The sequence below is a fragment of the Aptenodytes patagonicus genome, chromosome 3 (genome assembly GCF_965638725.1).
Source record: "Aptenodytes patagonicus chromosome 3, bAptPat1.pri.cur, whole genome shotgun sequence".
NCBI lineage: Eukaryota > Metazoa > Chordata > Aves > Sphenisciformes > Spheniscidae > Aptenodytes > Aptenodytes patagonicus.
Genome location: NC_134951.1, coordinates 130164833 through 130191692, shown reverse-complemented (window position 1 = coordinate 130191692; position 26860 = coordinate 130164833). Strand labels below are relative to the sequence as shown.

Below are 26860 nucleotides of genomic sequence, written 5' to 3'. Positions count from 1 at the left end.
TTTATTTGTTTGTTATTTACATGGAGAGTCCTGTTAGATTCCCTAGTACCTTTTGCAGGAGTAAACATTGTATGGGAAATGCCGGGCAGGAGACTCAAGTCCGTAACTTCTGTAATAAATAACTTAACAGGGGGCAGAAAAATGGTAGTAGATGAACACCTTGACAAACCATCTTGGCCACCCGTACTGAGTGCGGGCACTTCAATTTGCATGTTGAGTAAACACAAAAACCCGCACATATTGTCAGAGCTCCTCTTCAAAATACTGATTTCTATGACAGGGAAAAGGTGACTGTTAAAGGCCCTTTTTCTATTCTGTCAATAAGAGCCCATGAAATCAGTGTTTCTGATTTTGGTTGATATTCTGTATAACTACAGATTCATTTAACTTTTAAATTTAATAATTCTTTAAAACTGCATGTCTTTAGCATTTCTTTTAAAACTCAAAAGTGCTAAATGCTGTTGCGATATTTGTGTATAAAGAAAAACAATATACCCAAAAAAGTTCAACAATATTCCTGCTTATTTGTTTTGTTGATTTAATCCATATCCATTTTCAAATTTTTAATTTTTTTTTCCTTCTGGTGCTGATGCTGGCACTTCAGCATTAGAAACATGACTTATTTCACCTGTTGTTTTCCCTTGGTGCTTCCTCATTTGCCATTGCTCTCACAATGCAGGTGATATGACAGAATTTCCAGGTAAGGCTGATTCGTTTGTGAATTTTAGTCAGCAGAGTTATGTAAAAGTTTCATGTTACCTCGTTGTATCTGTGTGAATCGCGGATACAAGTGAAACATCTACAGACAATTTCTTTTGCATGAGGTTCTTCATAAATATGTTGTTCTTTTAGAATTTGTCTTACTTCATGAAATGCAATGATTTCCCCCTGTGTTTTGCAAGCTATTATGATTTTTTTTTTGAGTAGTGTTAATCTTGAAACAAAACAAAACCCCACAACTTATAAGTGTCTGTTTAGGTTAAATGTTCTTGAAAAATGCCTGTTTTGCGTTGAAGCTTTCCAGATGCTGAATTAATTCTCTTTTTAATACATCTTTTTACATGTAGGTACAACTCCCACAATTCACATATGGGATGCTATGAGTAAGCAAACGATTTCAATGCTACGTTGCTTCCATACCAAAGGGGTCAACTATGTCAACTTCAGTGCGACTGGCAAACTTCTGGTTTCAGTGGGAGTTGATCCAGAACATACTATCACAGTGTGGAGGTGGCAAGAAGGTAACTCTGGAAAAATCGCGTTCCTTCAGCCTGACAGAACTGTGTACAATTATTTGCTTTTCCTTTCAAGTCTTTGGAATAGACTTGTGTTCTTATTCAGCGTATCACGGCTCCCTAAGTCACAAAATCAGTTAAAGGAGATAGCAAGGTGCTAGAAAATATGAATAAGAAAATAAGTTTTAAACTTCTATTACAAATAGAAGTTAAGGAAAGAATGTTGTTTAATATAAAATTCCATGAAATTAAAGAAAGTACTTTCTTTTTCTTCCTAAAATACTTGAACTTTAAATCCTACACCATAGATAGGCCTTTGGGAAGTCATTTCCAGAAAAGAATTATCATCTTCAGAAATGGTGGAGGGGAGAGGAGAAGTGTCTCAGCTCATTAGATGTTTCCCTGTGTGTTTCACCAGATGGTAACTCACTGATGATATACAAAATTTCTGTGTTGTTATCATGCTATGAAGACCTAAATCTGCATTTCCTAAGACTATCAGATGCAATGGAATAACCAGGGACCTTGCAGGTTGCGTGAATTAAGATGTTTGATACACTAAATAATGTCGGGATTTGCTTAGCTTTCAGCATCTGGGACACAGTTCTCTAATCCAATATCAGGTCAATTTATTTTATAAAATCGTATCAGAGCTTAATTTTGCAGGTAAATTTAACTTTATTTTTATCCTTTCCTAATTAAAACAGGGGCTAAAGTTGCTAGCAGGGGAGGACACCTGGAGAGGATATTCGTTGTAGAGTTCCGCCCAGATTCAGACACTCAGTTTGTGTCTGTTGGGGTAAAACACATGAAGTTCTGGACATTAGCTGGCAGTGCTTTGCTTTATAAGAAAGGAGTCATTGGTTCCATGGAAGATGCCAAAATGCAAACCATGCTTTCTGTTGCCTTCGGAGCAGTGAGTTCAAATTACTTGCTACAGAATTTTATAATACATTTTTATTAAAACTGCAAGTGTCAATTTCCTTTGTTGAAATCCAGTACGGTGTGGACAGTGCAAGACCATGGAGCTCTTGCTTTTTAGTTAAACTTTTAATTTAAAACCTGTACGCCTTTAGATCCTCATGTAAGTTTTCTAAGCAGGGTTGGGTTTCTCTGTTAGTGAACGTTTTTTATTAATGTCTGTGCATACCTACAGCATCAGCTACCATGGCTTGTATTTTTTTACTTTGCTGGTTATTTAGCACTTCACTGGTTAACTTGGAAAAATGTAGTATTGTTATTTTGTGCATAGGCTCTGCAACCTTTTTTTTCTGCTGTCAGTATTTGGTATGACATATGCTAGTGATCCAGCTAATGGTGACAGTCTATAATACTCTCCTGTGTGATCATTAAGGAACCATAGTGCTACTGTAAGGAAAACAATACCTATTAAGAGTGAAAAAGCAATGTTGCTATGATACTGAGGTCTGAAATAGCTTCTGCTTCATCCAGAAACCCCACAGAAATTACCTTTGCAGAGGTTAAACATAAATTATACAAATCACCAATTAAAAGAAACCCTTTGCTCCTAATTATCCACCCTGGACGATAGTACTAATGTGTGAAATGTGAGTGTATAAAATTAGGCACCCAAATCCTCATTCTTGTGCCCAAACAAGTGACACTGTTGTCAACAGTTGCTTAATACTAAACATTTCTTTCTATTCCGATGGCATTATTCCAGTATAAAATAGGAGTAATGTAATGGACACTAAAGACCCCAAAAGTGATTTTAAAAAAGAAGCAGAATGTAATATTAGAACAAACAAATTGCTTGTCTGTACTTTCCAAGTAGAAACAGTCCAACAGACATTTTATTCTCTTAAATAATAAAACTAAGGTCCTGTAAGGGGCACCTTCAAAACCAGCAGATGAACTCTACTCCATTAGCATATGTCATTCATGCAGGATGTTTTTGTCTTCCTCAAGTATGTGTCACTGAATCTCACTGGAACTATGAGCCCATGTCACAGGAGCGTGAGTAAATTGCTCTTACTAGAGTAGGGGCTGTGCACATACCTTGTGCTTCTTCATCCATCCACGGACCTCACTCATTTTCATCTAGGTCCATCTAATGCCAAAGTCAACAGGTCGTGCTGGGATACAGCTACACTAAATTTTTGTCTCAAATGGTGGAAAGTCATTCTGGGGCTTCTATCCCCCAGTTCCTTCAACAGACACCTTGCTCTTTGTTGCAGAAAATGAGACTTTCTTTTGAACCCCTATCAAAAGGGTTCACTCACAATTTTTCCTGGTATCTATTATTTCAGAGTCAGTGGACTTCAAGGTCAGACCATCTTTAGTTCTTTAGGCAAGCTTTTCCATTTCACAGAGCACACTCCAAAAGAGCGTTTGCAGTGCGGAATACTTGCTACTTTTCCCCATTCCTCAGGGAGTCCCAGACCTCTGACCGGTTTGCTCCATGGAGGAGTTTCATGGCTTTTATGAGAAGTTATGCCATTGCTCTGGTGCCTAAAGCAGTTATCAGGTTGAGTTAGTTCTGCGTTTAACTTTATACACTTTATTTTCAACATTTTGAAGATGCTGCTTGCCAGTCACCTATACTGAGATTCTCACTGACGCATACTCAAAGAAGACAGAAACATCATTTAAAATTCAGTAGTGGTAACCTGCCGTCCATCTCACCAGCAGGAGACATGACATAGCACATGCATAGCAAAAGAAGTACGTGCATCTGAAAGATCCCAAGATGAGATGCATGAGGTGAATGTGCCCTACACTGGGACCCATATGATTTATAACATCTCAAAGAAACACCATTAGAGTGCAGTCATTAAACTCATTCTCTCAATGCAGATGGTTTAATTCCTACGTTTGTTGCATAGTTGACTTTTCTCAGGAAATTCAGTAGCTAAAAGAATTTTAATTCAATCTGAACAAAAATGCTAAGGTATTTATTATATCGGAGATCATTGCTATTTGTTGCAGAATAACCTTACGTTTACTGGTGCCATAAATGGAGATGTCTACGTCTGGAAGGATCATTTTCTGATTAGACTTGTGGCAAAAGCTCACACAGGGCCAGTGTTTACAATGTACACGACTCTTCGAGATGGACTCATTGTTACAGGAGGGAAGGAGAGACCGTAAGACACACAATCTTCCTAAAGTGCTCAACTTTTGTCTCTCATATGGTATTTTTTATTTATCCAGTACCCTAGACATATGCAATGCTTCCCAGAGATAAGTGGTATCTGTACTGTAGCAGTTTCAATCTATATTTTACACAACGTGCCCAGGTGTCTTAGTAAGTAAAGGACAAATAAGTAGGACACTTAAGGGTCACAGTAACGCACATACTGTGCAAAGGACATACGGAACCCCAAATTAGCAATTGATACGAACACCTGTATAAGCCCCCTGTTGTCAGAGTTCCTGCCAGCCTGATGTAAGTGGGTTTTTCTTAATTTTTTAATTCTGTCAAACTACAGGCAACCTCTCCCAGTGGAGACTCTGTGATTAGTAAGTTCTTTGATTTACCAGAAGTAAAAAATTTGCCAAGCTTATCTTGGTGACAGAGATTTGAGATTAAGTGACAAGAGAACAGTTTGTTTTTTACAAATCAGGCATGATACTCTTTAAAATTAAAGATGAAGTGTGACGGCGTTTAAATTTTTATTATTTACTTTCCATTACACGATTGTGAGGTGTCTTTCTGTACAGTAGAAGGTGATTCAATGTATGTTTTATTATTTAATGAGAAAAATACTGATGGGATTTACATATGGGATTTGTTGTAGCCTATGCAGAAGGAGACATCTGGGTAATACAACACACTTCTTTTCAGCACTAAAGAAGGGGGAGCTGTAAAGCTGTGGGATCAAGAGATGAAACGGTGCCGAGCATTTCAGCTTGAGACGGGCCAGCTCATTGAGTGCGTGCGCTCCGTCTGCAGAGGAAAAGTAAGTGAGCTGACGTGGCAGATGTTACGCTTCGGCACGCATCACTGCATGTTGTTCTTGATGGAGGTTGGATGGGAGACACACGGGAGACGACTTTTGTCAAGTTACGGGAGGAGGCTTTGTCTGCCTACCCAGTGACAGTTCCTTACTTGTCTTCCTGAGCTCAGTGATGGGCTTTAAGCTGCGTTTCTGATGCTTAGTGCCTGCTTAGTCAGCAGGGAGAGGGCAAGGCCTTTGAAGGCCTCTAAAGGACAGCGCTAAGTGTAGGAACATATTTCACCAGGGTAGGACCTTGTCTCCTGCCCTTCTTTTGAACGACAAAAGGAACTTAGGTACCTACTTTACAAGGTTTGCTTCCCGTGAGATGTAGGCACAGTTTAGGTGCTTCAGTTAGGCGGAATGGATCCTAGCTTTTTGTTTGGTTTTTTTTAAAGCCACTAATAAAACAACTTGCCACTGAGAATTACTGACTGACTTTAAGTTTTGATAAAGTGGAAAACAGTAGAAATAACTGAGTAATTTGAGATGCTAAAATCACTCTTGCACATGTCTAAATTGTACTTGTAAATGTTATGAAAGGAGTGCGTGATGATGCAGGAGTGTTACTTCAGGTGATGAGTATCTGTCCAACCTAACACTTCGTGAAATGGTCTCTATTTAACTTCGTGTATCAAGTCTCAGGAATTTGGCATGCTCTTTGATAACAACCACACAGAGGAATGTTGCTTTATATTTCTAATCAAGTAGCCATTAACCAATTCCAAACTGTATCTATTTATGCTTTTTCCAAGTATTTGTCGAGAAAGCTCATGCGGTTTAGGTTTGATTTTTTATTATTGCCCAAAAATGGTATTTAGTCACATCAGAGGTATGAGAATCATCCTTTGCCAACTTGTATGTAAACGCTTTGATCTGAATTAAAATCCTTAATGGCAAGATGGAAATGCACCGCGGTCATTCAACAGTAACACCAGAACATGAGCTCAGATCTCGAGGTGTGAAAGTGTCAGTGTTTTACTCTCCTGTTTTTAAGATGCTGCATGAACAAGCAGTATAAATCAGGATGAGTTATCACAGACATTTCTGCAATACGTCGGTGCTTCACTGCTATTGATATTCTGTCTGTTATACTGACAACCCATCTCTCGTTCTTTCTTTCGGCTACAAACAGGGGAAAATTTTAGTGGGAACAAAAGACGGAGAAATCCTTGAAGTAGGAGAAAAAAATGCTGCTTCAAACTTGTTGATTGACTGTCACATGGAAGGGGAAATCTGGGGCTTAGCAACTCACCCCTCAAAAGACATATTTATCTCTGCAAGTAATGATGGAACAGCAAGAATCTGGGACCTGTGTGACAAAGTGAGTATCACTAAATTGAAAAGTATATGTTTAAAAATGATCATTTTATACAACCATGCGTTTTTCCAACTGTACGATGTGCGCTCCTCCAGCCGTGTACGCGCCTTTGAGCAGCCACGTAGAGAGCGCAGTGTTTTTCTTCTGTTTTGGTACGGTTCTATTTTTCCCTGCGATGTGGCGATGTGAAAAGGTAAGTCCTTGGTGAGGTAGCACGCTGCTCTTTCCAAAAGCGAGCGATTTCAGAGAAATGCAGTTATTTAAAAGCACTCGTGCTGATGCCTTTTGTTGTGTATTGCTTATTTTGATCTAAAAGGACAGGCTGGCATGGATTAAGGAAGCATTTTAATTCCCTGCTGACAGACTGGGTGACACAGATTGTCCTGTCACTGACTAACACACAGACCCTGACAATAAGCCTCCCTTACTGGCAAGCATGGCTCCCTCCTTTTTAGAGCCTTTCTTCAGAACCGAGCATGTTGCGGATGTGTAGTTCGGGATTTTTTTCTGAGTCAAATTGCATAATAACAACAACTATTTAAAAAAAAAAACCACAAATAAATAAAACATTTTTTTAAAATAACAAAAAGGTTTCTGCTTATGCTAGCCTACCTCAGCCTTTTCAAAAGGTAGTTACCTGAGCTAATAGGGATAATTTTTAATATGGAAAATGAATATATTATAAATACAGTCAGGTAAGTGAAAATGCAAGAGCATTCTACTATGTTTTCACATAGCAAATCAAATGGAAAAAACCTACTTTGATCAGCACTTGTAGAGGCTATCAAAAATCACCTTTCAAACAAAATAGGAAATGGATTTTTTCCAGCCTTTTCTGCTAAATAGTTTTCTTTCCGGTGTAAAACTTGAAGTCACCCTGCAACAAGATGGATGCAAACATGAAACTCCCATTTGAATTACATCTATATTTTGAAGTCTGTTTTGTGACATATGCCTGGTGGGATGTGATTTTTTGATGTGAAATTTCAGATTTATATTTAGAGGAAATTATAGACAATTTTTTTTTAATACATGATTTTTATACTTTGTGTTTGGAAGCTTTCCATTTGCTTGGCAGTTTTCTCCAGGGGAGGTATGAGCCTATTGCTTTTGTTAATACAGAAACTGCTGAACAAAGTGAATCTGGGTCATCCGGCAAGATGTGCCGCATATAGTCCTGATGGTGAAATGGTTGCAATTGGCATGAAGAATGGAGAATTTGTTATTTTACTTGTAAACAGCCTTAAGGTTTGGGGCAAAAAGCGAGACAGGAAGTCTGCAATTCAGGATATCAGGTACGTCAGAAATGTCAGCTGAAGTTCTCTAAACACGCAGCCCTTACTCAAGAAAAAGTCCATCAAGTTCCAAGTTGATTTCCAGATTTTTCATAACTCCATATTTGTTGAAACCTGCATGAAATCATGAAATGTATTTACTGGCTGACTGGTGGGTTTACGTATACCTAAAGCTTATATTTACGTATACCTAAAGCTTATATCTATGTATACCTAAAGCTTATATGTCTTATATACCACACACTTTTTTTCCCTGTGATTAATTCGGTTATATCCACTTGAATATAGCTAGTAATTGGTACGCTGTGGAGCTGTGATTATGAGAATTAATATTAATGTACATCTTAAAATTGCAGTTCCTGTTGCTTTCTCACAGAGGATTAGTGTTACTCTGCACACTGTGCTGTGTGCTTTCTGCGAGTGCAATATTAACATCGGTTAACTACCTATGATATCCTCAACCTATTAAGCATCAAGGTTTGGTTTGGATTCGGTCTTGCTATTGATAGAAGGTTTTTCTTGTTTTCTAGTAAAAGAAATTTGTTCGCTTGTGTTAACATGAGAAGCAAAAGAAAATCTGGCACAGAAGCAGTAAATTATATCCCCATTCCATGTTTTATTGTCTAGGATCAGCCCAGATAACAGGTTTTTGGCAGTGGGTTCACAAGAACATACTGTAGATTTTTATGATCTCACTCAAGGTGCAACCCTAAACCGAATAGGCTACTGCAAAGACATTGCAAGTTTTGTCATACAGATGGATTTTTCTGCAGACAGCAGGTACATCCAGGTACGTCTCAGGTAGCCCCATGTTTGTTTGCGTTTATTGTGACTTACCCGTTACCAGACATAACAAGAAGATGGAGGTAAGACAGGGCGAGGGAGGCTTTCTAAAGTTATTCTGAATTTCAAGGTGCCCCTAAATCTTCCGAGGTAGACCAGATAACTCAGATTGCCTTTAGGATGTTCGCAGAGCCCTATTGAAAGTCCTCTCTTTCTTTCTAAATACTCAGGTCTTCCTCCTGGGCTCTGCGTCACCGACCGCAGCAATATAGCTCAGTTCCCTTACGAGATTAGTAGTGCGCTAAAGGCAAAGGGGAATGGGTACAACACTGAGAAAGAAACTGTGGGTTATAACCTCAATATAGAAACAGTTCTCCTCCTCCCTTTTCCCTAGGATGGGATGCATACGATAGATGGATTAATAGGAGAGGTTTCCTTCTGAAATTCTTCTGGTTTAGTAAAATTAGGTTGAGGTAAACCAGAGAGTATATAACTAAAAGGAAATCTCTCAGCTGTGCAGTGTGCATATGAACAGCTCATTCAGTTGTCATCCTGTAATATTGTTATTACTTCATATTGCACATAATGAATTATAGCTAATTAGGAGAAATCAGAAATTTTATCCTAGATGTTAATTTCCTGATAAAACCCGTTGGGAATATTACTGCTGGAAATCTCATAAAGAAAATGGTGGCAAAGTTACTAGCTTTTTCCCTTCCTACTTTCAGGTCTCAACGGGTGCCTATAAGCGTCAAGTTCACGAGGTACCACTAGGAAAGCAAATAACAGATCCTGCATTAATAGAAAAGATCACATGGGCCACGTGGACAAGGTAAAAAAACTAAAGAACAACCTTCTGCCTGACTGGGGACAGGTGTAATACAGAACTAAGACCAGATCACAAGACCAGATTGTGTAAACCCAAATGCTTGAAACGTCCCCAGGGTTTGGCAAACCTGCGAGAGAAAGCGTACACGCTCCCCTTCCCCAAAGCTCTATCTCACACGCTTATTTTTTTACACACATTTGTAGCTGGTTGGTGTCTGTAGTAATTATTACTGTAGTAGTACCGAGGGCTGTCATAGCCACAGTGGCTTGTTGCCATTCGTCCCAGGCTTCCCAACAGTGAGGTGCCTGGCCCTTCACATGGCTCTGTACCACTTAAAGCTTCGCTTTTATTGGCACGCTGGCGTAGGCGCTACCTTATCCCATGTCAGTAAACACAAGCGGCACAGGAGGCGTGGAAACGTGAGCTGATTGTGTTAAGAAAGTTGTGGGTACCATTAAAATATATTTACTGACTTGGATTTATATAGGACCCTCCCAACACCATTACAAAACTATGGCTGTGCTCTCACTGCGGAAAGTGGAACAGGCCAAAAGCAGATCTGGCAGTAAACAGTGGGTGATAATACAGGCAGGTTTTTAGGAGAAGGTTAGTGAGAATCCTCCTACTCTTACTGCTCTGTTATCAAGCAAGCACAAGAATCTGCCCCAAATTACTCATTTCTAAGGACTCTTGGCAGATTGTGGGAGTGGGGCAGACGCATCTGACAGTTAATATGCGGGTAAATAGGAACAACTATAAAGGAACTTAAACGAAGGGAAGAACAGCTATTTTAAGAAATACTCTACCTCCAAACAAGCATCCCCTCATTCAAGAACTTATGGCTAAGAGAAGAGAACATCGCTGTCAAAAATCACCGTGGGAGGCTACGTACATGTCCGTAAGGAAAGGAGGAGACCATAGCTGCACAAACTGCTTGTATAAAATGATGCGAGTGCTTTCACAGGAGATAAACCTCAGGATTTATAGATAGAGATAGTTTAAGTAAGTGTCACACAAAAAAAGGTATGTTCCTGTGATGCTCTCTATTATGAGATTGCATTCGGTGCAATGATTTAGAGGGAAAAGACTTGTTTTTAAAGAAACAGTTTTTTATTACCAGGCTGTGTTGCCTCACCACGCTCTGGAAGAGAACAGCAGCAAGTCAGTCTTATGGTCTAATGCTCTTTTTTTAACTTGGTTTTGGAACAGCATTCTTGGAGACGAAGTCATTGGAATTTGGCCACGAAACGCAGATAAAGCAGATGTCAATTGTGCATGTGTGACCCATGCTGGCCTAAATATAGTCACAGGAGATGACTTTGGTCTGGTGAAACTGTTTGATTTCCCGTGCACAGAAAAATTTGTAAGTGGATATTTTATTTTAATCTAAACAGCTTGCTTTTCCCCATGTTCAGACTCCTTAGCGTATGATATTAAGGCGTCCAAACGGCCCGGTCCAACAGGTCATCTCCAGGCTGCTCCCAGCCAGTGCTGGCTGCAGGAGCGTGGGAGTTAGCTGTGCGGCAGAACGGCCGTCCCCAGGAGAGCAGCTCGCAGGCGACAGGGTAGCCGCCGTCCAGCCTCCGGGGAGGACAGCAGGCACAGCATCAGGTGCTGAGCTGGGATTACTGTGGGCTCGAAGACGCCAGCACTGCTGGGGACGTGATTTTTGTCTACACACACAAGGCAACTTTATCACTCTGTAATGCCCCGCTACTGTACCGATTCCTGAACTTCTGTTCTTTTTCCGATAGGCCAAACACAAGCGGTACTTTGGGCACTCTGCGCATGTCACCAACATACGCTTTTCTCATGATGACAAGTACGTTATAAGTACAGGAGGAGATGACTGCAGGTAGCTGCTTATTTATTTTTATGTGGATCAAAAATTTTGTGTGTACCCTTCTATGCCAAACCGACAGCAATGCATTTAACACCTTTCTCGGCCCACTCTGCAGTCATTGAAGCCTGCTGATGTGCGCTAGTTTTAGCTTGTTTTTCTTACTCTGGAATTGCTGTTATTTTATGGTCACTTGCACCAATTGGCTCCTGCCAGCTTGGCGCCATTCACAAGGTCGCCTCTACTTGCACGTGGGTTTCTGTGTTTACCAGGCATCTGCTTGTAGCTCCTTGGCTTGCCTTCCTCCCTGTGAGAGGGCAGACCATACCTGTTGCCGTGTGGGCCAGCACCGACCTCTGAGACTTTGGGCGCCAAGAGGTGGCTGAAGGAGCCCCGGCTGCTGGCACAGGAACCACTCGTGTGTCTGAAGAACATTTAGATCAAAGACAGCTGGTGGGGGTGTCAGTCACACAAAAATAACTGAATAGCTCCTGCCCAGCAAAGGGTAGGACAGGAATTCCGGCTGAACAGAAGGATAGACAGATTTAGAAAGACATTTCAAATAAGAGGAGGCTTCTTGAAAAGTGCTTTAAGTTTGTATTGGGGTGTTTTGGGTTTTTTTTTTCCCCCTAAAAAGAGACAGCCAGTGTGTGTGTGCACACACATGAGTGATTCCTGCCGGATCCCTCTCCACCCTCACTCCCCAAGTCTATTTGAGCTTCCAGTACTGCTCAGAGAGGACACTATTGCGAAGCAAAACAGGGAGCAGAAGGGTGAGGAACAAAAACTAAACGTGTTTAAAACACAAAACGTAACAGACTTTTTTTGAACAGCAAAATGCAGAACTAGGAAACTGAAAAGCAACAAGGTAGGAAATGAAAGGGCACAAATTCTCACAGGAGCAAGTACCGGGAAGCCGCATTCAAGAACCAGGTATTTATAACTGCTTACTCAGCAGGAAAAACACAAGCCAGAGACTGCAAGATTGAGTCATCTTTGCCAGTGAACGAGACTGCGCATCTTTTCCAGAAGCAGAGAACTGCTGATGTGCATTTCGTGACACTAGGCTCCCCTCAGTAAGCCTGCAGTGCCTGCAGCATAGGTACTGGTGTTACGCTCAGTTTCCTCAGCACCCTGCAGTGAATTTAACTCTCCTCCCATTGCACGGGATGAGCTGTTCTTCAAATTTAGCTCCCCCCCCAAAATAGATGTTTTCATTTTCCACTTTGGGGGAAAAAGGAAAAGGGGGGGGGGGGGGGGGGAGAAGTACTTGTCTTTGTAAAAGGGGTTGGACAGTGGGAGAGCAGGAGGCTCCATCAGATCAAAAAGCAGCTGCGCAGGAACAAAGGCTGCACATACATACCTCAATTCCCAACTTGCAGCTAGGAGTTACACAAGTCAGAAAAGCTTATCAATCATCAGCTGCCTTAATTTTGACAGTATAGTTGTGATGAGGATTTCTTGATTCAAAGTGTAACTATACAGACTAAAGTAATAGCATTTCCAGCCTGGAGGCCTCCACTAAACACAACACACATGCACTAGTTTAGTTAGTCACGATGCTTTAACTCTCTCCCGAGAAAAGGAAGCACATTCAAGTGCCGGTATTTGTCGAGTAACTCCAGGGCTTAACGTTGCTTTACCTGGCATCTTGCTGGTAAACCTATGTTTATAGCCATCCAGGTATTTGAGGCAGCCTGTCTCTCTCTTAGTACGATATGCTGAAGGTTGTCATCAAGTTACTCAGAAAAATAACTATGCTGTCAATTAATTTCTTCGTAGTGTATTTGTATGGCGATGTCTTTGAAAGGAGACTCCTCTTGCTGCTGTGACTGCCACCACCAAGTGACTGCTCTGGACTGGACAGCCATGAATGCCTCTACCCCTTCGGCTGCTGTAATTTCCATACGATGCTGCATGGATGACACATTTTCAGATTACTCATAGGAATTTACTGATCGTGAACGTGATCTTGCGTTTGAAAGACCAATATCCTTGAGAAGGAAGCTGAAGTTTGAAAGGGAATCGGTTTGTAACCTGGGTAGGCCAAGTGATGAACAGTTCACTCGCGAAGCTGCTTTTGCCTAATACTGTGTTACTCAATGTCTGAAAAGGGAGCACACTGAGAAAACGCTGGGCCCTTTAATTTGCGTAATTTCAAAATCTATGGCTTGAACATTTGTTCAAGAAAGTTGGTGGGTTTAACCACACCTGCTTAAAACTCAAATTTGGTGCGCCGAGTAAAACTGCAAGCTTTTAATGAGCATGCTGGGGTTCACACTTCAGCTTTCAGTAATCGAAGGAGCAAACTACCATTTTTTTTTTAAAAGTCTATTTTATTTTTAAATATATATACTTGGCAAAATTTTCTATCCATGAAGTGCCTTTGAGTAATTTTCCAGTAGTATGGGCTACAGTCTTGCCTCCCACCAATTGCTTTCAACATACGGTGCTATAACTTTCACACAGAGGAGGGCTAACCATTAACACCTTTTCCAGCTGTGTACTTACATTATCCCTGTTTTCTGCTTTGGGTTTTGTTTTTTTTTTTTAATACCTTCACAAGTGAATTCCAAAATGTTTCCAAGAGCAAGAAGCTATGCGCTGTTACAAGGACAAATTCCTGACGGCGTTACACCTCTTGACAAGCTGTTCACAGTTGGTTCGTGATGGTAGCTTGACCGCAGCCAGAATTTCAAGCTTAACTCAAAGAGTGAGTAGAGGGAGAAAGAGTATGGAGGGACTTGGTTAAAGAAATTTTAACACAAATAATGGAGGAAGTTGTTCCCCAAGTGTTCCTGCACTCTGTCTGTGGGAAAATGTGCTTTATAGGTAACGACTTCCACAGGCAGTGGCCACCTAGTGTATTTAAGAAGTGGTCTGAAAGCTTCCACGAATCACTATCTATCATCTCCCACTCTTCCCATTCTGGAGGGGCTTCCTGAAGACATCCAGAGTGATCTCTAGGAATGCCTGGTACGTCACTAGCAGGGACTGCTAGTCCTGTGCGGCTTATGAGTAGAAAATAAATCATGCCGATACCAGAAAATTTTCCTATCCTCAAGAAAAACATCATCTTTGCTAAATCTGGACTTCCTCTCCCCATCCTTGCTTCACCTGCACCCCGTGCAGCCCCCTCGTCTGTGGCTGGGCTGCGGGATCGTGGGGCAGGAGGGCAGCAGGCAGCTGAGACGAGAGGAGAGCTGCCTCCACGTGGAAGTGGAGACCACGGGCAGATGTTCACAAAAGGCAAGTAAAGCCGTTCAACGTTTGTTAACAAACACTTTGTCAAAACCAAAAACTACAGGGACAGTGGAATCGGAGGAAGAGAAGTAAGTTCTACTTTTCCCAATGAAACTGTTTAGAAAGGAACAGAAAATGTGGGCAATGTCAAAACAAATGCTTTTGGAGATTCCGGGCATGGAACAGCATCCGTATTTTGAAATTACCTTTCTTTTGAAAAGACTGTTTGTTAAGCAAAAGAGAGGCCAAAATAGAACACTCAGACTTACATTTAGTCTTTGAAAAGTTAAATAGTGCTTTAGTCCCAGTTCAGGAAAACAGAATTTTGAACTGTGGAAACTTCCTGCCAATCCACGCCTGATGCCCGCTGCATAAAAAGGTAGCTGTTGGCTGCAACGACTACCCAGGTAAAGGAGTGGCTCAATGTACATTTAACACACAAAAGTGCTTCAGCAACCTCAACGAATCACCTTTTTTTAAAATTGAATTTATTAATGCCTTATATTACTATACAGAAGATCAGTTTGTCAGATACACAATAAGCGTCCCTATGCAGTCTTTTTTTTTTTCAAAGAAACCTTCTTGATCAAGTGATGTAATCATGTTAGGTGGTGATGTCAGTAAGCACCTTCTTTGCCTACGTCTGTAATAATGTTTGCCTTCCTTTCACATTGATTGTATCCTAAACAAAACCAGTTGCGTGGCAGAATGAATTAATAAATGGTGATGTGAAAAATATCTTAAAGCAATAGTGTCTGTCAGGAAAACACTTAAAATTTCTATGTTTATATGGTTCAGCTTTATGTATAAATTGTTCAGAAGTAATGATGTATTATACTGTAAACTAAAATATTAGTGCATGAATTAATTTATTTTTCAATGGTCAAGATGCCATTAATGTAAAATCTGTGTCTCAAATAAATTTGGATACAAGTTTTCAATGTCCAGCTCTTAAATCAGATTCAGGAGGTTGATCTGAAAAGATTACTGGGACTTGCTTTACAAGTTCCTTCAAACTAGAATATGGCATCATACGTTCGTGTCTCAAAAATAAAAGAAACCAAGGATCTTCACTTCGTTTAGCAGAATCTGAAATTTCCTCTGTCACAATTTTCGATAACCAACTCACGCACACCACTTAAGTGGCGTCTGACACCGTCACCCCCGTGTCACTGAGCTGTCGGCGCAGCTGGCAGCGGTAACAACGGGGGCCTTCAGCATCGAGGCCTCCTCGCTGCAGGCAAGAATCTGCGCTGCAAGAAAGAACTACGCGCTGAACTGAGCATCACCGGCCGGCACAGCTAGTCGGGACATCAAATCTGTCACTGGAACTGAACAAACTGCTTCACACTGCACATACGAAAAGAAAAGGTATCATGAAAAATCCACCTACTCACATTGCTATACGTCTGACAAACTATTTCCATCACCATGTACAATGGATATTTAATCACGATGAACTTAAACAAAATAAACACAAATATATTAAACTTGCCTCAAGAAAGCAAAATACCGATATTATTTTATGTCTATAAGCTTTATTGATACTTGGGGTTTGGGTTTTTTTTTTTTCTTTTTTGTTGGGTTTTTTTTTTTACATTTCACAATGCATTCCACAGACTTAGTTCGATACAGCTTAAACTGCAAGTCTATAAATTTTCATTTATCATTCCTTGCGTAACGAGGTTTTACGTTTCCAAACAACATTTGCAGCATTAGATATTCGGTCCACAGATTATCAGAGTTTGAGAGACTGTAGAATTATTTGCTCAAAATCAACTACTGTACGTTTGTGCAACAAAGTGTACGCTGTAATTTTCTTTTAACATACGTGGAGGTTCCTTTGTTCATTTCTCTTTTTTTGTTTTTTTTTAAACAGATGCTAGTGTTTACAGAGACATTTTAGTTTTTCAAGCTTGTGTGCTATGGAGCTAGTCCAGAAATCACTCAATTCTCTGAAGTATGAAGCACTGTGGAGCAGCTGAAAGATCTAAGCTTTGTGAAACACATATATATATATATATAGGCAATTGATAAAACAATAAAATCACAATACAGCTATACTCATACCAAAAAGGCAAGATTTTTCAAAACTTGCTAAAATGGTATATTCTTCTAAAACATCTCATTTTAGAAAATCTGCATCAATCTACACAGACCATACACAGTGCACAAACTGGGAAGTGTTATCCTCCGCTCCACCTGCACTACCTCTTCTGGAACGCAGCAGGGACTACCTCTGATGAAGCAAAATGTACAGCTTTCTCAAATCTTTTGTATTAGCCAGTGCTGCACACAGGATAAAGAAAGATGATTAGTTTTAGATCCATACATAGCAGCTTACAATACTTTTAAGATGATGAAACACATGGCAGTCAAAACAGTTATTTTTCCTCAAACACTGCGTTGCTAAAAAATAAAGATCTGTGAAATTGCACTGCAATGTCAAGGGTTTTGCTATTCCCTGACCCTCCCCATGTAAATCCAAATGAGTATTTTTTCCCCCTTAAAAGATGAACTTCCTCCCGGATAAGTTGCTTCAGGCTTTTTACTCAGTTTTGCGCTTCAACCCAGGGATCTTTGCTTGGATCCTACAGGAGGAACAGGAGAGGAAAAAGAACAGCATTTGAGTAACAAACAAAAAAAAAAAAGTAGGTGTAAACATAGTCTTACAAACACGTGAAGATAATTATCACAGCAACACAAAACTACTACACTCAGAAAGCAATGAAACTGCTAAACTCTTCTTCATTCACCCTCAATTGCAACTGCTGAGGGCTCTGGGTTCACTAATGGTTTCAAATACACAGATTTCTATTAGAAATAATATAGGATTAACTTAACAACAGCATCAGCAAGAAAGGAGCCGATTTTATAACCATTCCGAATTTAAAGGGCTTTTTCCTCCAGGACTAGTGCACGTAATGCATTTGTTATGTACTGAAGTACCACACATACCAAGAACTGTAAACATTATTGATAAAGTGAAATAAATAAAAAAAACCAAAAACAACCCAACTCACTTAGCCATCGCATCTTTGACATTCTTGTTCATGAGTCCCAAATAATGGTCAATTTGGGCCTGAAATTGAAGATGACAGATGTTACAGACCAGCTCTTACACACAGTTACTTTGCTGCCCGGAAGGCAGAGTCGCACCGCACCAAGATGTGCTTTACACGAAAGGCCGCTGGCGGAAGGAAGGGGCTCAGCCGTGTTTATTTCCCAGTTCGATGCCACGCCAGAGCTCCCGTGGCTTCAGGCACAGCACGTGCTAGTGTTTGCCTCCGGGAATGCGCACAACGGCAGGGAACAGCGGGTAAGTACCCAAATAAATTCATCCCTGGCTTCTGCATGTTCCATCAAACCGGTCACTAGCGTTTCCCCCCGCCTCTTCTCAAGGCCGCCCCCACGTGAGGGTGCACAACCAAGGCCCTCGGTGAGGGGCAGTCGGCTCCTCCGCCTCCTCTGGGCACCGTGGAGAAGGAAAGCTGCTTAGGGGGGCTGGGCTTGTTAAACAGCTTACGCCTTCGGAGAGCAGCCTTCAGCCCATCAGGAGGATTGACGAGCCCAGTAAGCCACACAAATTGTCCATCGTCTTTCCTCTGGGCTACAGGATTTCCTTTCACCGCCGAGCACTTTGTTCTTTCCTCGGAGCTCGGAGAGGAGCCCAAGAGGCTCCGCCATCTGCTCAGTGCCTTTCTTCCTCCCTTCCCAAGTCCCAGGCTGGCCTCCATCAGCAGCGTTGTTTTTGAAAGAGGAGAAGGAACTGCTAAGCCAGAGCTGGCCTCCCCCCTCCTGTGCTATGACCTGCTGAAGACAGTCCCAGCTCAAGCCCTGCTATAATTTAATCATACGTGTTTTATTTTGGCTCCTTCTTACCTCTTTCTTCTACATTAGTCTCTCCACAGGAGAAGCACTGGACTGTGCCGAGCGTCTCCCACCTCCTGTTTTTGCCAGGGCTACAAATTCCACAGGGCTTCAGGACATGAATCCTGAATACCAGCTCCAAAGAGGTTTCTTCAGAAATTGTTGTAAGAGTACTTACATCAGGATTAACGCCACCGTGCCTACTGCTGCTTTAGTCCTGACCAAATCTGGATCAGAGGAGAGAAGGCCTCCAGGTTAATCGGGCCTTTTTTGCAACTGTTTGCTGGGGAAGCCTTCTTACGCTTCCACCAAAAAGGTGGAGGGGAAAGCACACGCAGCCTGGACTTCAACGTGGACTCGCTTCTCTTGGCCCTGGCACTGACTCCCAGTTAAAGGCCTGTGTTTTAAAGGCTTTAAAGATTTTACAAGATTGAAACGAATTTTGTTTTTATTCGCTTGTGGGTTTGCTTCAAGAGCTAATTTTCTGAAGCATTTAATGAATCATATTAAACACTCACCTGATGTCTCTCATAAATAACAGGAACACTGAAGAGCGAAATCAAAGCTGGAAAAGAGCACATCAAAGGTGTAAATATTGACAAAAGGGATGGTGGTCAGGTAAAACAATGACTAGTTTTCACACCTTGACATTTCTTTCAAAGGTACAAGAAAAAGAAATAACTAAGCCACACACAAAAACTGTTGGCCGGTAATTTAAATAATCCCTATTAAGGAGAAGCTGGGCTGTTCTCCAGGTCTCATTAACAGTACAGCAAGTTTGGTCACAGCTCACTCTCTCACTGTGGGTTATGCAAATTCTTCAAAAAGGATGCTTAGGGCTTCTGCCAACGTCAGTCGGTTTCCGACACCTGAAGCCAGCCTGCTCTGGGATACAAAACTATCTGCAGTGGGACACGGCCAGAGCCAATTTTGTACCTCCTCCAAAGTCACAATACAGCGATGATATTCAAGTAAGGCTAACCCTGACAGGGACAAGCACAACAGAACATGCTTTTAAATGATACAATGTCTGGAAAATCAGCGCTCTCAAGGAATTCAACACCGCAATTCAAACTGATCCATCCTGCAGTGTTATCAACGTCCTAGAAAAGGACACACAGCTATAACACACTGCTGCACTCTCAATAACACAGGAATAGCCTCAGTACCGAGCAGACTTCAGTGCTTTTCCAGGGTTATTTTGTATGCCAGGTATTTAACACAATTTAAAACACTTACCCAGAATCAGTAATGTCAGACCATTAAACAAGGCACCAACATAAGTGAATACCCACATCAACACTGCAAACTAAAAAGGAAAAAAAAAAAGCATGTCAGCCCACAGTCCGTCTTACCAGAACGTACTAGTTAGAGCAGTGAGAGAACTTCTCTCAACACACACACGAAACTAAAACGCCCCAAACTCCACTTCACCCTTGTACGTCTCATGTAATTATAGATGAGTGACAAGATGGCTGAAGGGTTCAGTAATAGGATATGTGGCTTCTTGCGTCTAGGTCACCAGGCTGAATTCAGCCCAAGTCAGCAGTGACCACAAGCTGTTAGTACTCGGTGGCTGCTCAGTGCCCTCTGCATTTATACAACACCTCCAATCCCGGGTTTCGTAACGATGGGCAAACACAGTTCCCGCCTCCCACGTAGGAGGTCATTTGTTTGTGTGGTAGCCCAGCAGCCAACATACAAGCCCATCCACTCCGGGGCTGCAGCGCCAACGACGGCACCAAACTATCATAATCACGCTTTGGCTCAGCAAAGGTCTCAATAAACCGTTGACTAGACTTCTGTCACATCGGGGCAAAAACACGTCGGGAAGGTAACATGGCAAGGTTGGCTTAATTGACTTTTTTCCCCTTAAAAAAAAACATAGGAGCTTTGGATACTAAAAAATTCAGGAAAGAGAGAAGTCAACAGTGCCATAAAATGGAAGCTGGCTCTAGGTCAGAGACAAATTCAGAAGCAAAGACATCCCTCTGTTGGCAGACACCTAAACCCTCACACTGCCATAATTTCTGGCTTCCTATCCCAGCCCCTAACTCGTACCCAGACCCTGTTCCTCCCCCACCGCCACCCTGCTGACTGCACTTGTACAGCTCCCGTCGAGTACCGGCTCCGCTCCGCTTCACTAGCTTTACACAAAGATCTGCAGAAGTTCAAGCCCCTCAGCTTTCTGCCAGGTGGAGAGTGTCCCAAGCACACCTCTGACCTATACCGGGGTGGGAGGGGGCCGAAGGCTGCCAGCTCTATTTCTGTGTAGGATTCCTCCCCAAGGAAAATCAGCCAGTTTCTTCTAGTGTTGCACAGCCCATAAGGAACTGAGCAGAAGCCAGGATCTGGATGTCATAGTGGATTTACCGGTGCTTGTTTCTTGCTAAGCGCTGAATTATGCTTTGCATTGTGCAGAGCACACAGACGAAACCCCAGCCCTGAAATCAACTAAGCAAGTCTGGTTATTTCCAGTGCAAGACACTGCAAAGCACCGAACAGCCAGCCAGCCATGGCGTGGAGGCTGCTGCTGGCATCAGGGAGACAAGGTCTGGGGACAGTTAACAAGCGCAGGAGATACACGCAAGGAGAAGATGGGTACAAAGCACTGGAAATAAAAAAATGCATGTTGAAGGACTGTGGGTGTGGGCAAGGACCTAACCTGCAGCTGAGTTACTCAGAAGTTACGTATCCAAATGTCCATTTTTAGCTTATCGTAAGATGCAAAATAGCCAAACCAAACAAAAATCAACTGCCAACAATAAGGGCATGACAATCAATATGAGTTTAATTGCACGACCTCTGTACTGAAATGAAGTTTACTTCAAGAGCTCCATTCAAAGTTGATCCCATTCAAAATTCAGTAGGATTAATTGCAAATGATGCAGTTCTTTATCTGTCAGTTTTCTACATGCAACACAAGCAGCACTCGAGGCACAAAGTTAACCCTCAGACAAGGCTGCAATGTTACCATCAACTGCATTCCCACTGAAGGATTTTGGCAGGTTTATCAAGAAAAATAAAGTAGATTTCCCTAAACTCCCTCATGATTCATTCAAACCTTGGCCCAGTTCTGCTCTCCGCAATGCCAGGGTGAGAGCTGCCTGCCTGCCTCTTTGCACAAGACATTTTAACGGAACAAATACTTTCCTTTCAGAGCAAGTCTGTACATGCAGCACGTCCCCCTCCCCAGCGACGGGAGGAAAGTCGACAACTTTTACTGCAGCAAAAAGCCCCCACATCTGTGATCGTTCAGAACGATTCTCCTGCAGGCTGTGCATTCAGTGAACTAAATATGCCAGCTTCAAGCACACACAGCAGAGCATCTTGACAGCTATCCAAGATCTCCTCTGCATGAACACGCTTACCAAGGCTGAGCACCACCCTGGTCAGGTAAACATTCAGTAATGTTGCTGAAGACTATGACCAAGTCAGAAACTGTGAGTTTATGTAAGCAGAGGGGTAACAGATATGAATCAATCCCAAAGCCCAACAATTATCAGAACTATCCAATCCTATTTAGTAAGCATTGAATTTATGGCCCAAGAAAGATCAAAATCCAGGAGTTAACCTTTGACTGACACAGGCTTTGCTTCTCCTGAAGTCTGACCAGAGCAGCATCAGGGTCTAACGACGAACTGTGTTGCGCGTGCAGTTTTCAATCCACTTCACTTATCCATAGTGGGCGGGAGAGGGAACCACTGAGGCCAGCAAGACCACCCCCTCCTCTCTGCCGCGTCAGTAAGGGACAGCTACTTTGAAAGCTGGGGCTACCAAAGCAAATGAAGTTCAGCAAACACCTCAGAACCCCCCTTCCACAACACCTTCTCTCTTCACACCCGTCTGACAGTGAAAACAACACTCCTGGGATTAAGTGGTGTTGATCTCAATCCCACATTTACGTATCAGTCTCTATTTCGTATTGGTCTCTATTTTTTTTTTTTTCCTTAGAAATGAGACAAACTCAGAGAACCTTACAAATGCAAAAAGGCTTACCTGAAACACGTCTAAACACTTAAAGCTCTAAGACGGAAAAAAAAAGCAGAAGGCAACCCAGGATTGACCTACAAAGATCTTCTCTGCTCTTCCCACACACTCAGGACAGGACAGAAGGAAAGCACAGGGCCCCAGCTCAGCCTGAACGTTACAATGATACGTCAACCAGTAAAAAAAAACAGTATAGCTGATGGACTGAATCAAGTTTTTGCCTACCTCATTCCAATGATTAATGACTCCCCAGTACCCAAAGCATACTGCAATTTAATGGCAAATCCAGAAGCGTCCATGTATCGGTTTCTTTACTATAAAATAGTTCAAACACAGCGAAGAGCTCTGTTTCTCAAAACATCAGTTGAGCAATGACAAATTGAAAGCAACTGTGCCCCAGTGTCAGAACGGCTACCATTGCGCAGCTGGGGGTGACGCCCTAGATCGCCGTTTATCAGGACAAAGTGCAGTTTCTCCTGGGACTATCTGGCAAAGGCTCCTCTGGAATTGCTCCTCAAGAGCTGTGAGGAACTTCTCCTTGTGCTGCATAAATATTTAGAGTCCATTTTAAGACTTCCATGACTGAAGCATTGTTTAATAAAAAAGAAAAAAATCTTAACAAGACAGATTTTACAGCCAGAACTATTACATACAATAAACTGACCTGCAGACATTTTCTACATTAAAGCTCAGTAACTTTAATTATACACAAACATGCTGTTTCCTACAGTGAAGATGTTTAAACTACAGGAGCCAAGATATTTTTATTTTTTTTTTAAACCAGGGCCATTATATTACATAAACCCCCAGCATCTTAATGTTCTCCTCAAGCACAAACTCTTCAAAATCAGTAACTTGTGCTTGTGAACCATCCTGACGTTCACTGGTTTCATATAAGGGTTGTTCCCAACTACCATAAATTAGACTAATTAACTTACATAAAACGTTTTACATGTCAGAAGGCAAGAGGGGAAATGAATTAGTTCAGCTGAATAAACATGTCTTTCCTATAGTACCATGGTATTTTAAAAGTGATTAGAGTGCCTTGAAGACATTCTGACTGGAATTAGTTCTACTTCTAACATAATTCCTCTGAAAGGCCTAGTTTTTAAAACAGTGTTAACTGAAACAGCAGTTGGCTGTTCACTGCTTCCTTTTCCTTTACTGCAAGGGATTGTGATCTCTAAACCAATGGTGTGGAAATTCTTCTAACTCAGATGAAGGAACATACCACAATGGGCTTAATTTTTAAAGAAATACAAGTGCCCTTGTGACTGCAAGTTTCTCTGTGATGTTGTTTAATCAGATCCAAACACAACTTAAACAAAATAACTTTTCTTTGAACATTGAAACTCAATGCCCTTAAAAAACACAATAAACAAAGAATATGTTCCTTTCCTCCCTGGTACCCCAAGTTTAAGTTCTCAAAATGCAATTCTAGCCCTGTAACAATAATTCTTTTAGTCAAGGCTGTGGCCTTGAGATGCTGCAGAGATGAATCCTAATTACTTGGTCACTTAAGCATGAAGGCAAGACACAGCTTCTTACAGACCAGACCGATGGGCAGTGGTGAGAGGATTTAGCCATCAAAATGCAATCCCTGTGTGGAAACACTGGCAAGGCACAGACAGTAACGGTCTTATTTCAGCCATTTTGCCATAAAACGATTGCAGCAGTATCCATCATGTCCAGAAAGATGACCAGAAAATAAGAACGTGCAGCCACCTCATAAAAATACTTTTACTGCACAACCCTTTAGGAGCAGGAAGATTATTACACAAAACCCTGGGCTAATATCCCATCTCCTCTTTCCCTTCTGAGAAAATGAATCTTCATCACGAGCAGCAGACCCCAGGTAACAACCCGACAGCCTTATCATCTTTCCTTTCTCCAGAGGGAAAGGACTCTTACTGCAGGAGACTTGCACAGCATCAGGCACAACTTTTCCAGCACAAACTCTGTGTTGAAGTTGAAGCATAATGAGAAACAGGATCTAGCAACTCTGGGCAAGATCCTGAGATCTGCCTCCAATTTCTATTCCACAAAGATAACAGACTTCTACAGCCTTCCTATTTTTGTCCCAAGTTTCACTAAAAACCCCTTCCCCCAACCCCACAACAACTCAAAGGACTTTACAAAGCACTAAGTAAGGGATTTACTGGAGGATAAATGCAACTTTCTTTCAAGAAGATTAAGCAAACTGAAAAAGAAATGGACAACACATTGCACTCAGTAAAGGAAACAATTGTTTGAAAAATGACGAAAGGCGATTAGCTTGAAAGGAGAGAATATAATTCTCACAGAACAAAACTGAAGGGTTTTCAGCCAATTTTTTTTTTTTTTTTAAATTATTATTCTTCACTGTCAGTTTTGCTCTGCCACCTTCAATAAATCCCATTACATACTACTTGGGCATAGTCAAGGTACCTGTTAGGCAGTATTGCACACTTGAGGTAGAGCAACTTGCAAAACCCATTTCAGTAATTTGCATCACTAAAAGAAGCAGCTATTCACACCCAAATCCAGGGACTGAAACGGGTGTCCACCTTCCTAGTAAAACAAGGGCATCACTCAGTCCCCACTCCTCAGTGGAGAATCACTCAGTCCCCACTCTTCTAATACAGAAAACAAACCGAAAAACAAAACAAAACCAGACTGTGCCAGTCTAGCCCAAAACATAGATTTTTCAAGAGGGAGAGATATATGTTAGCGACAAATTCTGAATGCCCAATGTCTTGTTTTCTCAAAAGATTTTTGCTGTTAAGCACCAGCAAGGAGGTGTAACAGCTGAACTGCGTGCAGCCAGAGCTTATTTCAGTTTTCCACTCATTTTTATTATACTGTCAGAAAAAAGTACAGGAAGTTACCTACTCTATTACTGCATGCAGCACTTCATATTCAACTCAGTGTGGCTAACAGAAAGCTGTACTTCTTGAAAAACAAAAAGGCTTAGTACTCCCAACAAGCAAACTAAAACTCAGTATTTACTTATACGGAGCCAAAGATGCCATTGTTCATTCATGTTTATAAGGCCTAGTGGGCTTTGCTAAGCTAGGTCAGCAAGGAATCTGTTTACACAAGGCTGCTCTATCTACAGCTGAAGTAAACTTACCTTCAGAGAATCAACTAAGTCATCGACTAGGAAGAGACGTCTCAGCTCTTTGACTGTGCCATTAACGTGACCGAGCACAACATTACTGTATTTCTGAATGAGCTCTTCAGACACAGCTACATCAGACTCCAAGTAAGCCCTGCAAGAAAGAAGAGCTTATGAAACTTTACTGCAAGAGTGCTGCCAACAGTATCAACACGTTGTATGTTATATATACAGTATCAACATACATTCTTTTTATGTTATAAAGAGAAAAACCTCACCATATGAGGAATGCTAAAAGGGTAGAACAGAACTAACCTAAGTTATTCTTAGAAGGTAAAAGTGAACCTTAAAATAAAAAAACCCCACAACCTCTTAGAGGAAAAGAAAAAAATGTTTCTTGCTTACTGCTATGTTGTGCTAGTGCAGTGACTAAGTCACACACACAGTCTTACCTGGACTAGGCAAAAAAGGTGCGCTGGCTAACATACGTGTGTGAACAGACAAGGCTAGCGAGTGGCCAAAACAGCGTCCAGCACCACTGACGCATATGCTGCTTGGTCCATGAAGTCTCTTCCTACTCCTCAGCATATGCTGTAATCTACTACACTAATAAGGGCAAGGTGTATTTAAAAAAATGCGAGAGAGACAGTCGGGGGGGTGGGGTGGGTGTCATTCTCTGTTTTTGCTATTGTATTAGGCGGCCTAATATTCTACAAGATTCCTACATTTCTCAAACAGAAAAAATCCTACAAAAGCAACATATCCATTCATACCTCTGGAAGGCACTTCTGAAATTACCATTAAGCTGTAACAAACACACTAAGGCGTGGTAAAATGAGCACGTTTTTCATCATTTGCTAAAAAAATTTCTTACAGTTAGTGACAGCAGTTCTTTGAACAGAAAGATATAAGCTCCTATCTGGTTAAGTGTTCTTTTCACTACACTGTGACTTTTATCTGTAGTTGCAGTGGCTATGGCAATTTAGACTCTTTAAAGAAAGAATAACTTATTTATCTAATTTGCATGTTGGAGGGAGAGGGAGCAATGCAGCACATCTGTAACAAGGCACCCATTTTACAGTTACTACAGTTGTTAAACTTCTTCTTTCATTTAAAGGGGGATTCTGCTTTGGGGTGGTTTTTTTTGATTTTTTAAAAAATAAAAAATGCACAGTGGAGGCCCCAGTGTATGTCATTTAAGGCAAAGCTAAACGTGGCCTTGTGGCAAGTCCAAAACAAATTAAAATACTTAAAACAATAACTACAGAGGGCGGCCATTTCAAGGCTACATTCTGCTATCCACACTTGGCTTGAATCTGCACACCCTTCTCAACTCATCAGCAAGATATTCAGTACCTGAATCAAAAATTAAAGTGATCTCATGGATAGGCTCTTCAC

At 41.4% G+C, this 26860-nt stretch overlaps 2 protein-coding genes across 6 annotated transcripts in view; one reads left to right on the top strand and one right to left on the bottom strand.

Annotated features, from left to right (window-relative positions):
- The window catches only part of EML6 (EMAP like 6), a 120313-nt gene extending 105240 nt beyond the window's left edge, over window positions 1-15073 (top strand). The window contains exons 31-42 of one of the 2 annotated variants that reach the window (XM_076335199.1): window positions 680-700; window positions 1068-1241; window positions 1943-2151; window positions 4185-4342; window positions 5044-5158; window positions 6330-6518; window positions 7638-7810; window positions 8438-8600; window positions 9322-9425; window positions 10632-10785; window positions 11177-11277; window positions 13045-15073. In XM_076335199.1, coding sequence (XP_076191314.1) covers window positions 680-700; window positions 1068-1241; window positions 1943-2151; window positions 4185-4342; window positions 5044-5158; window positions 6330-6518; window positions 7638-7810; window positions 8438-8600; window positions 9322-9425; window positions 10632-10785; window positions 11177-11277; window positions 13045-13069 — 1586 coding nt within the window. In that variant the 3' untranslated portion in view covers window positions 13070-15073. The remainder of the gene's footprint in view (window positions 1-679; window positions 701-1067; window positions 1242-1942; window positions 2152-4184; window positions 4343-5043; window positions 5159-6329; window positions 6519-7637; window positions 7811-8437; window positions 8601-9321; window positions 9426-10631; window positions 10786-11176; window positions 11278-13044) is intronic. The other variant, XM_076335200.1, reaches the window with a different exon arrangement.
- A 950-nt stretch (window positions 15074-16023) lies between these two features.
- The window catches only part of RTN4 (reticulon 4), a 48318-nt gene continuing 37481 nt past the window's right edge, over window positions 16024-26860 (bottom strand). For all 4 annotated transcript variants that reach the window (XM_076335202.1, XM_076335201.1, XM_076335204.1 and 1 more), the window contains 5 exons: window positions 25478-25616; window positions 19615-19684; window positions 18894-18940; window positions 17529-17587; window positions 16024-17096 (listed from right to left, as the gene is read on the bottom strand). In XM_076335202.1, the coding sequence (XP_076191317.1) occupies window positions 17054-17096; window positions 17529-17587; window positions 18894-18940; window positions 19615-19684; window positions 25478-25616 (358 nt within the window). In that variant the 3' untranslated portion in view covers window positions 16024-17053. The remainder of the gene's footprint in view (window positions 17097-17528; window positions 17588-18893; window positions 18941-19614; window positions 19685-25477; window positions 25617-26860) is intronic.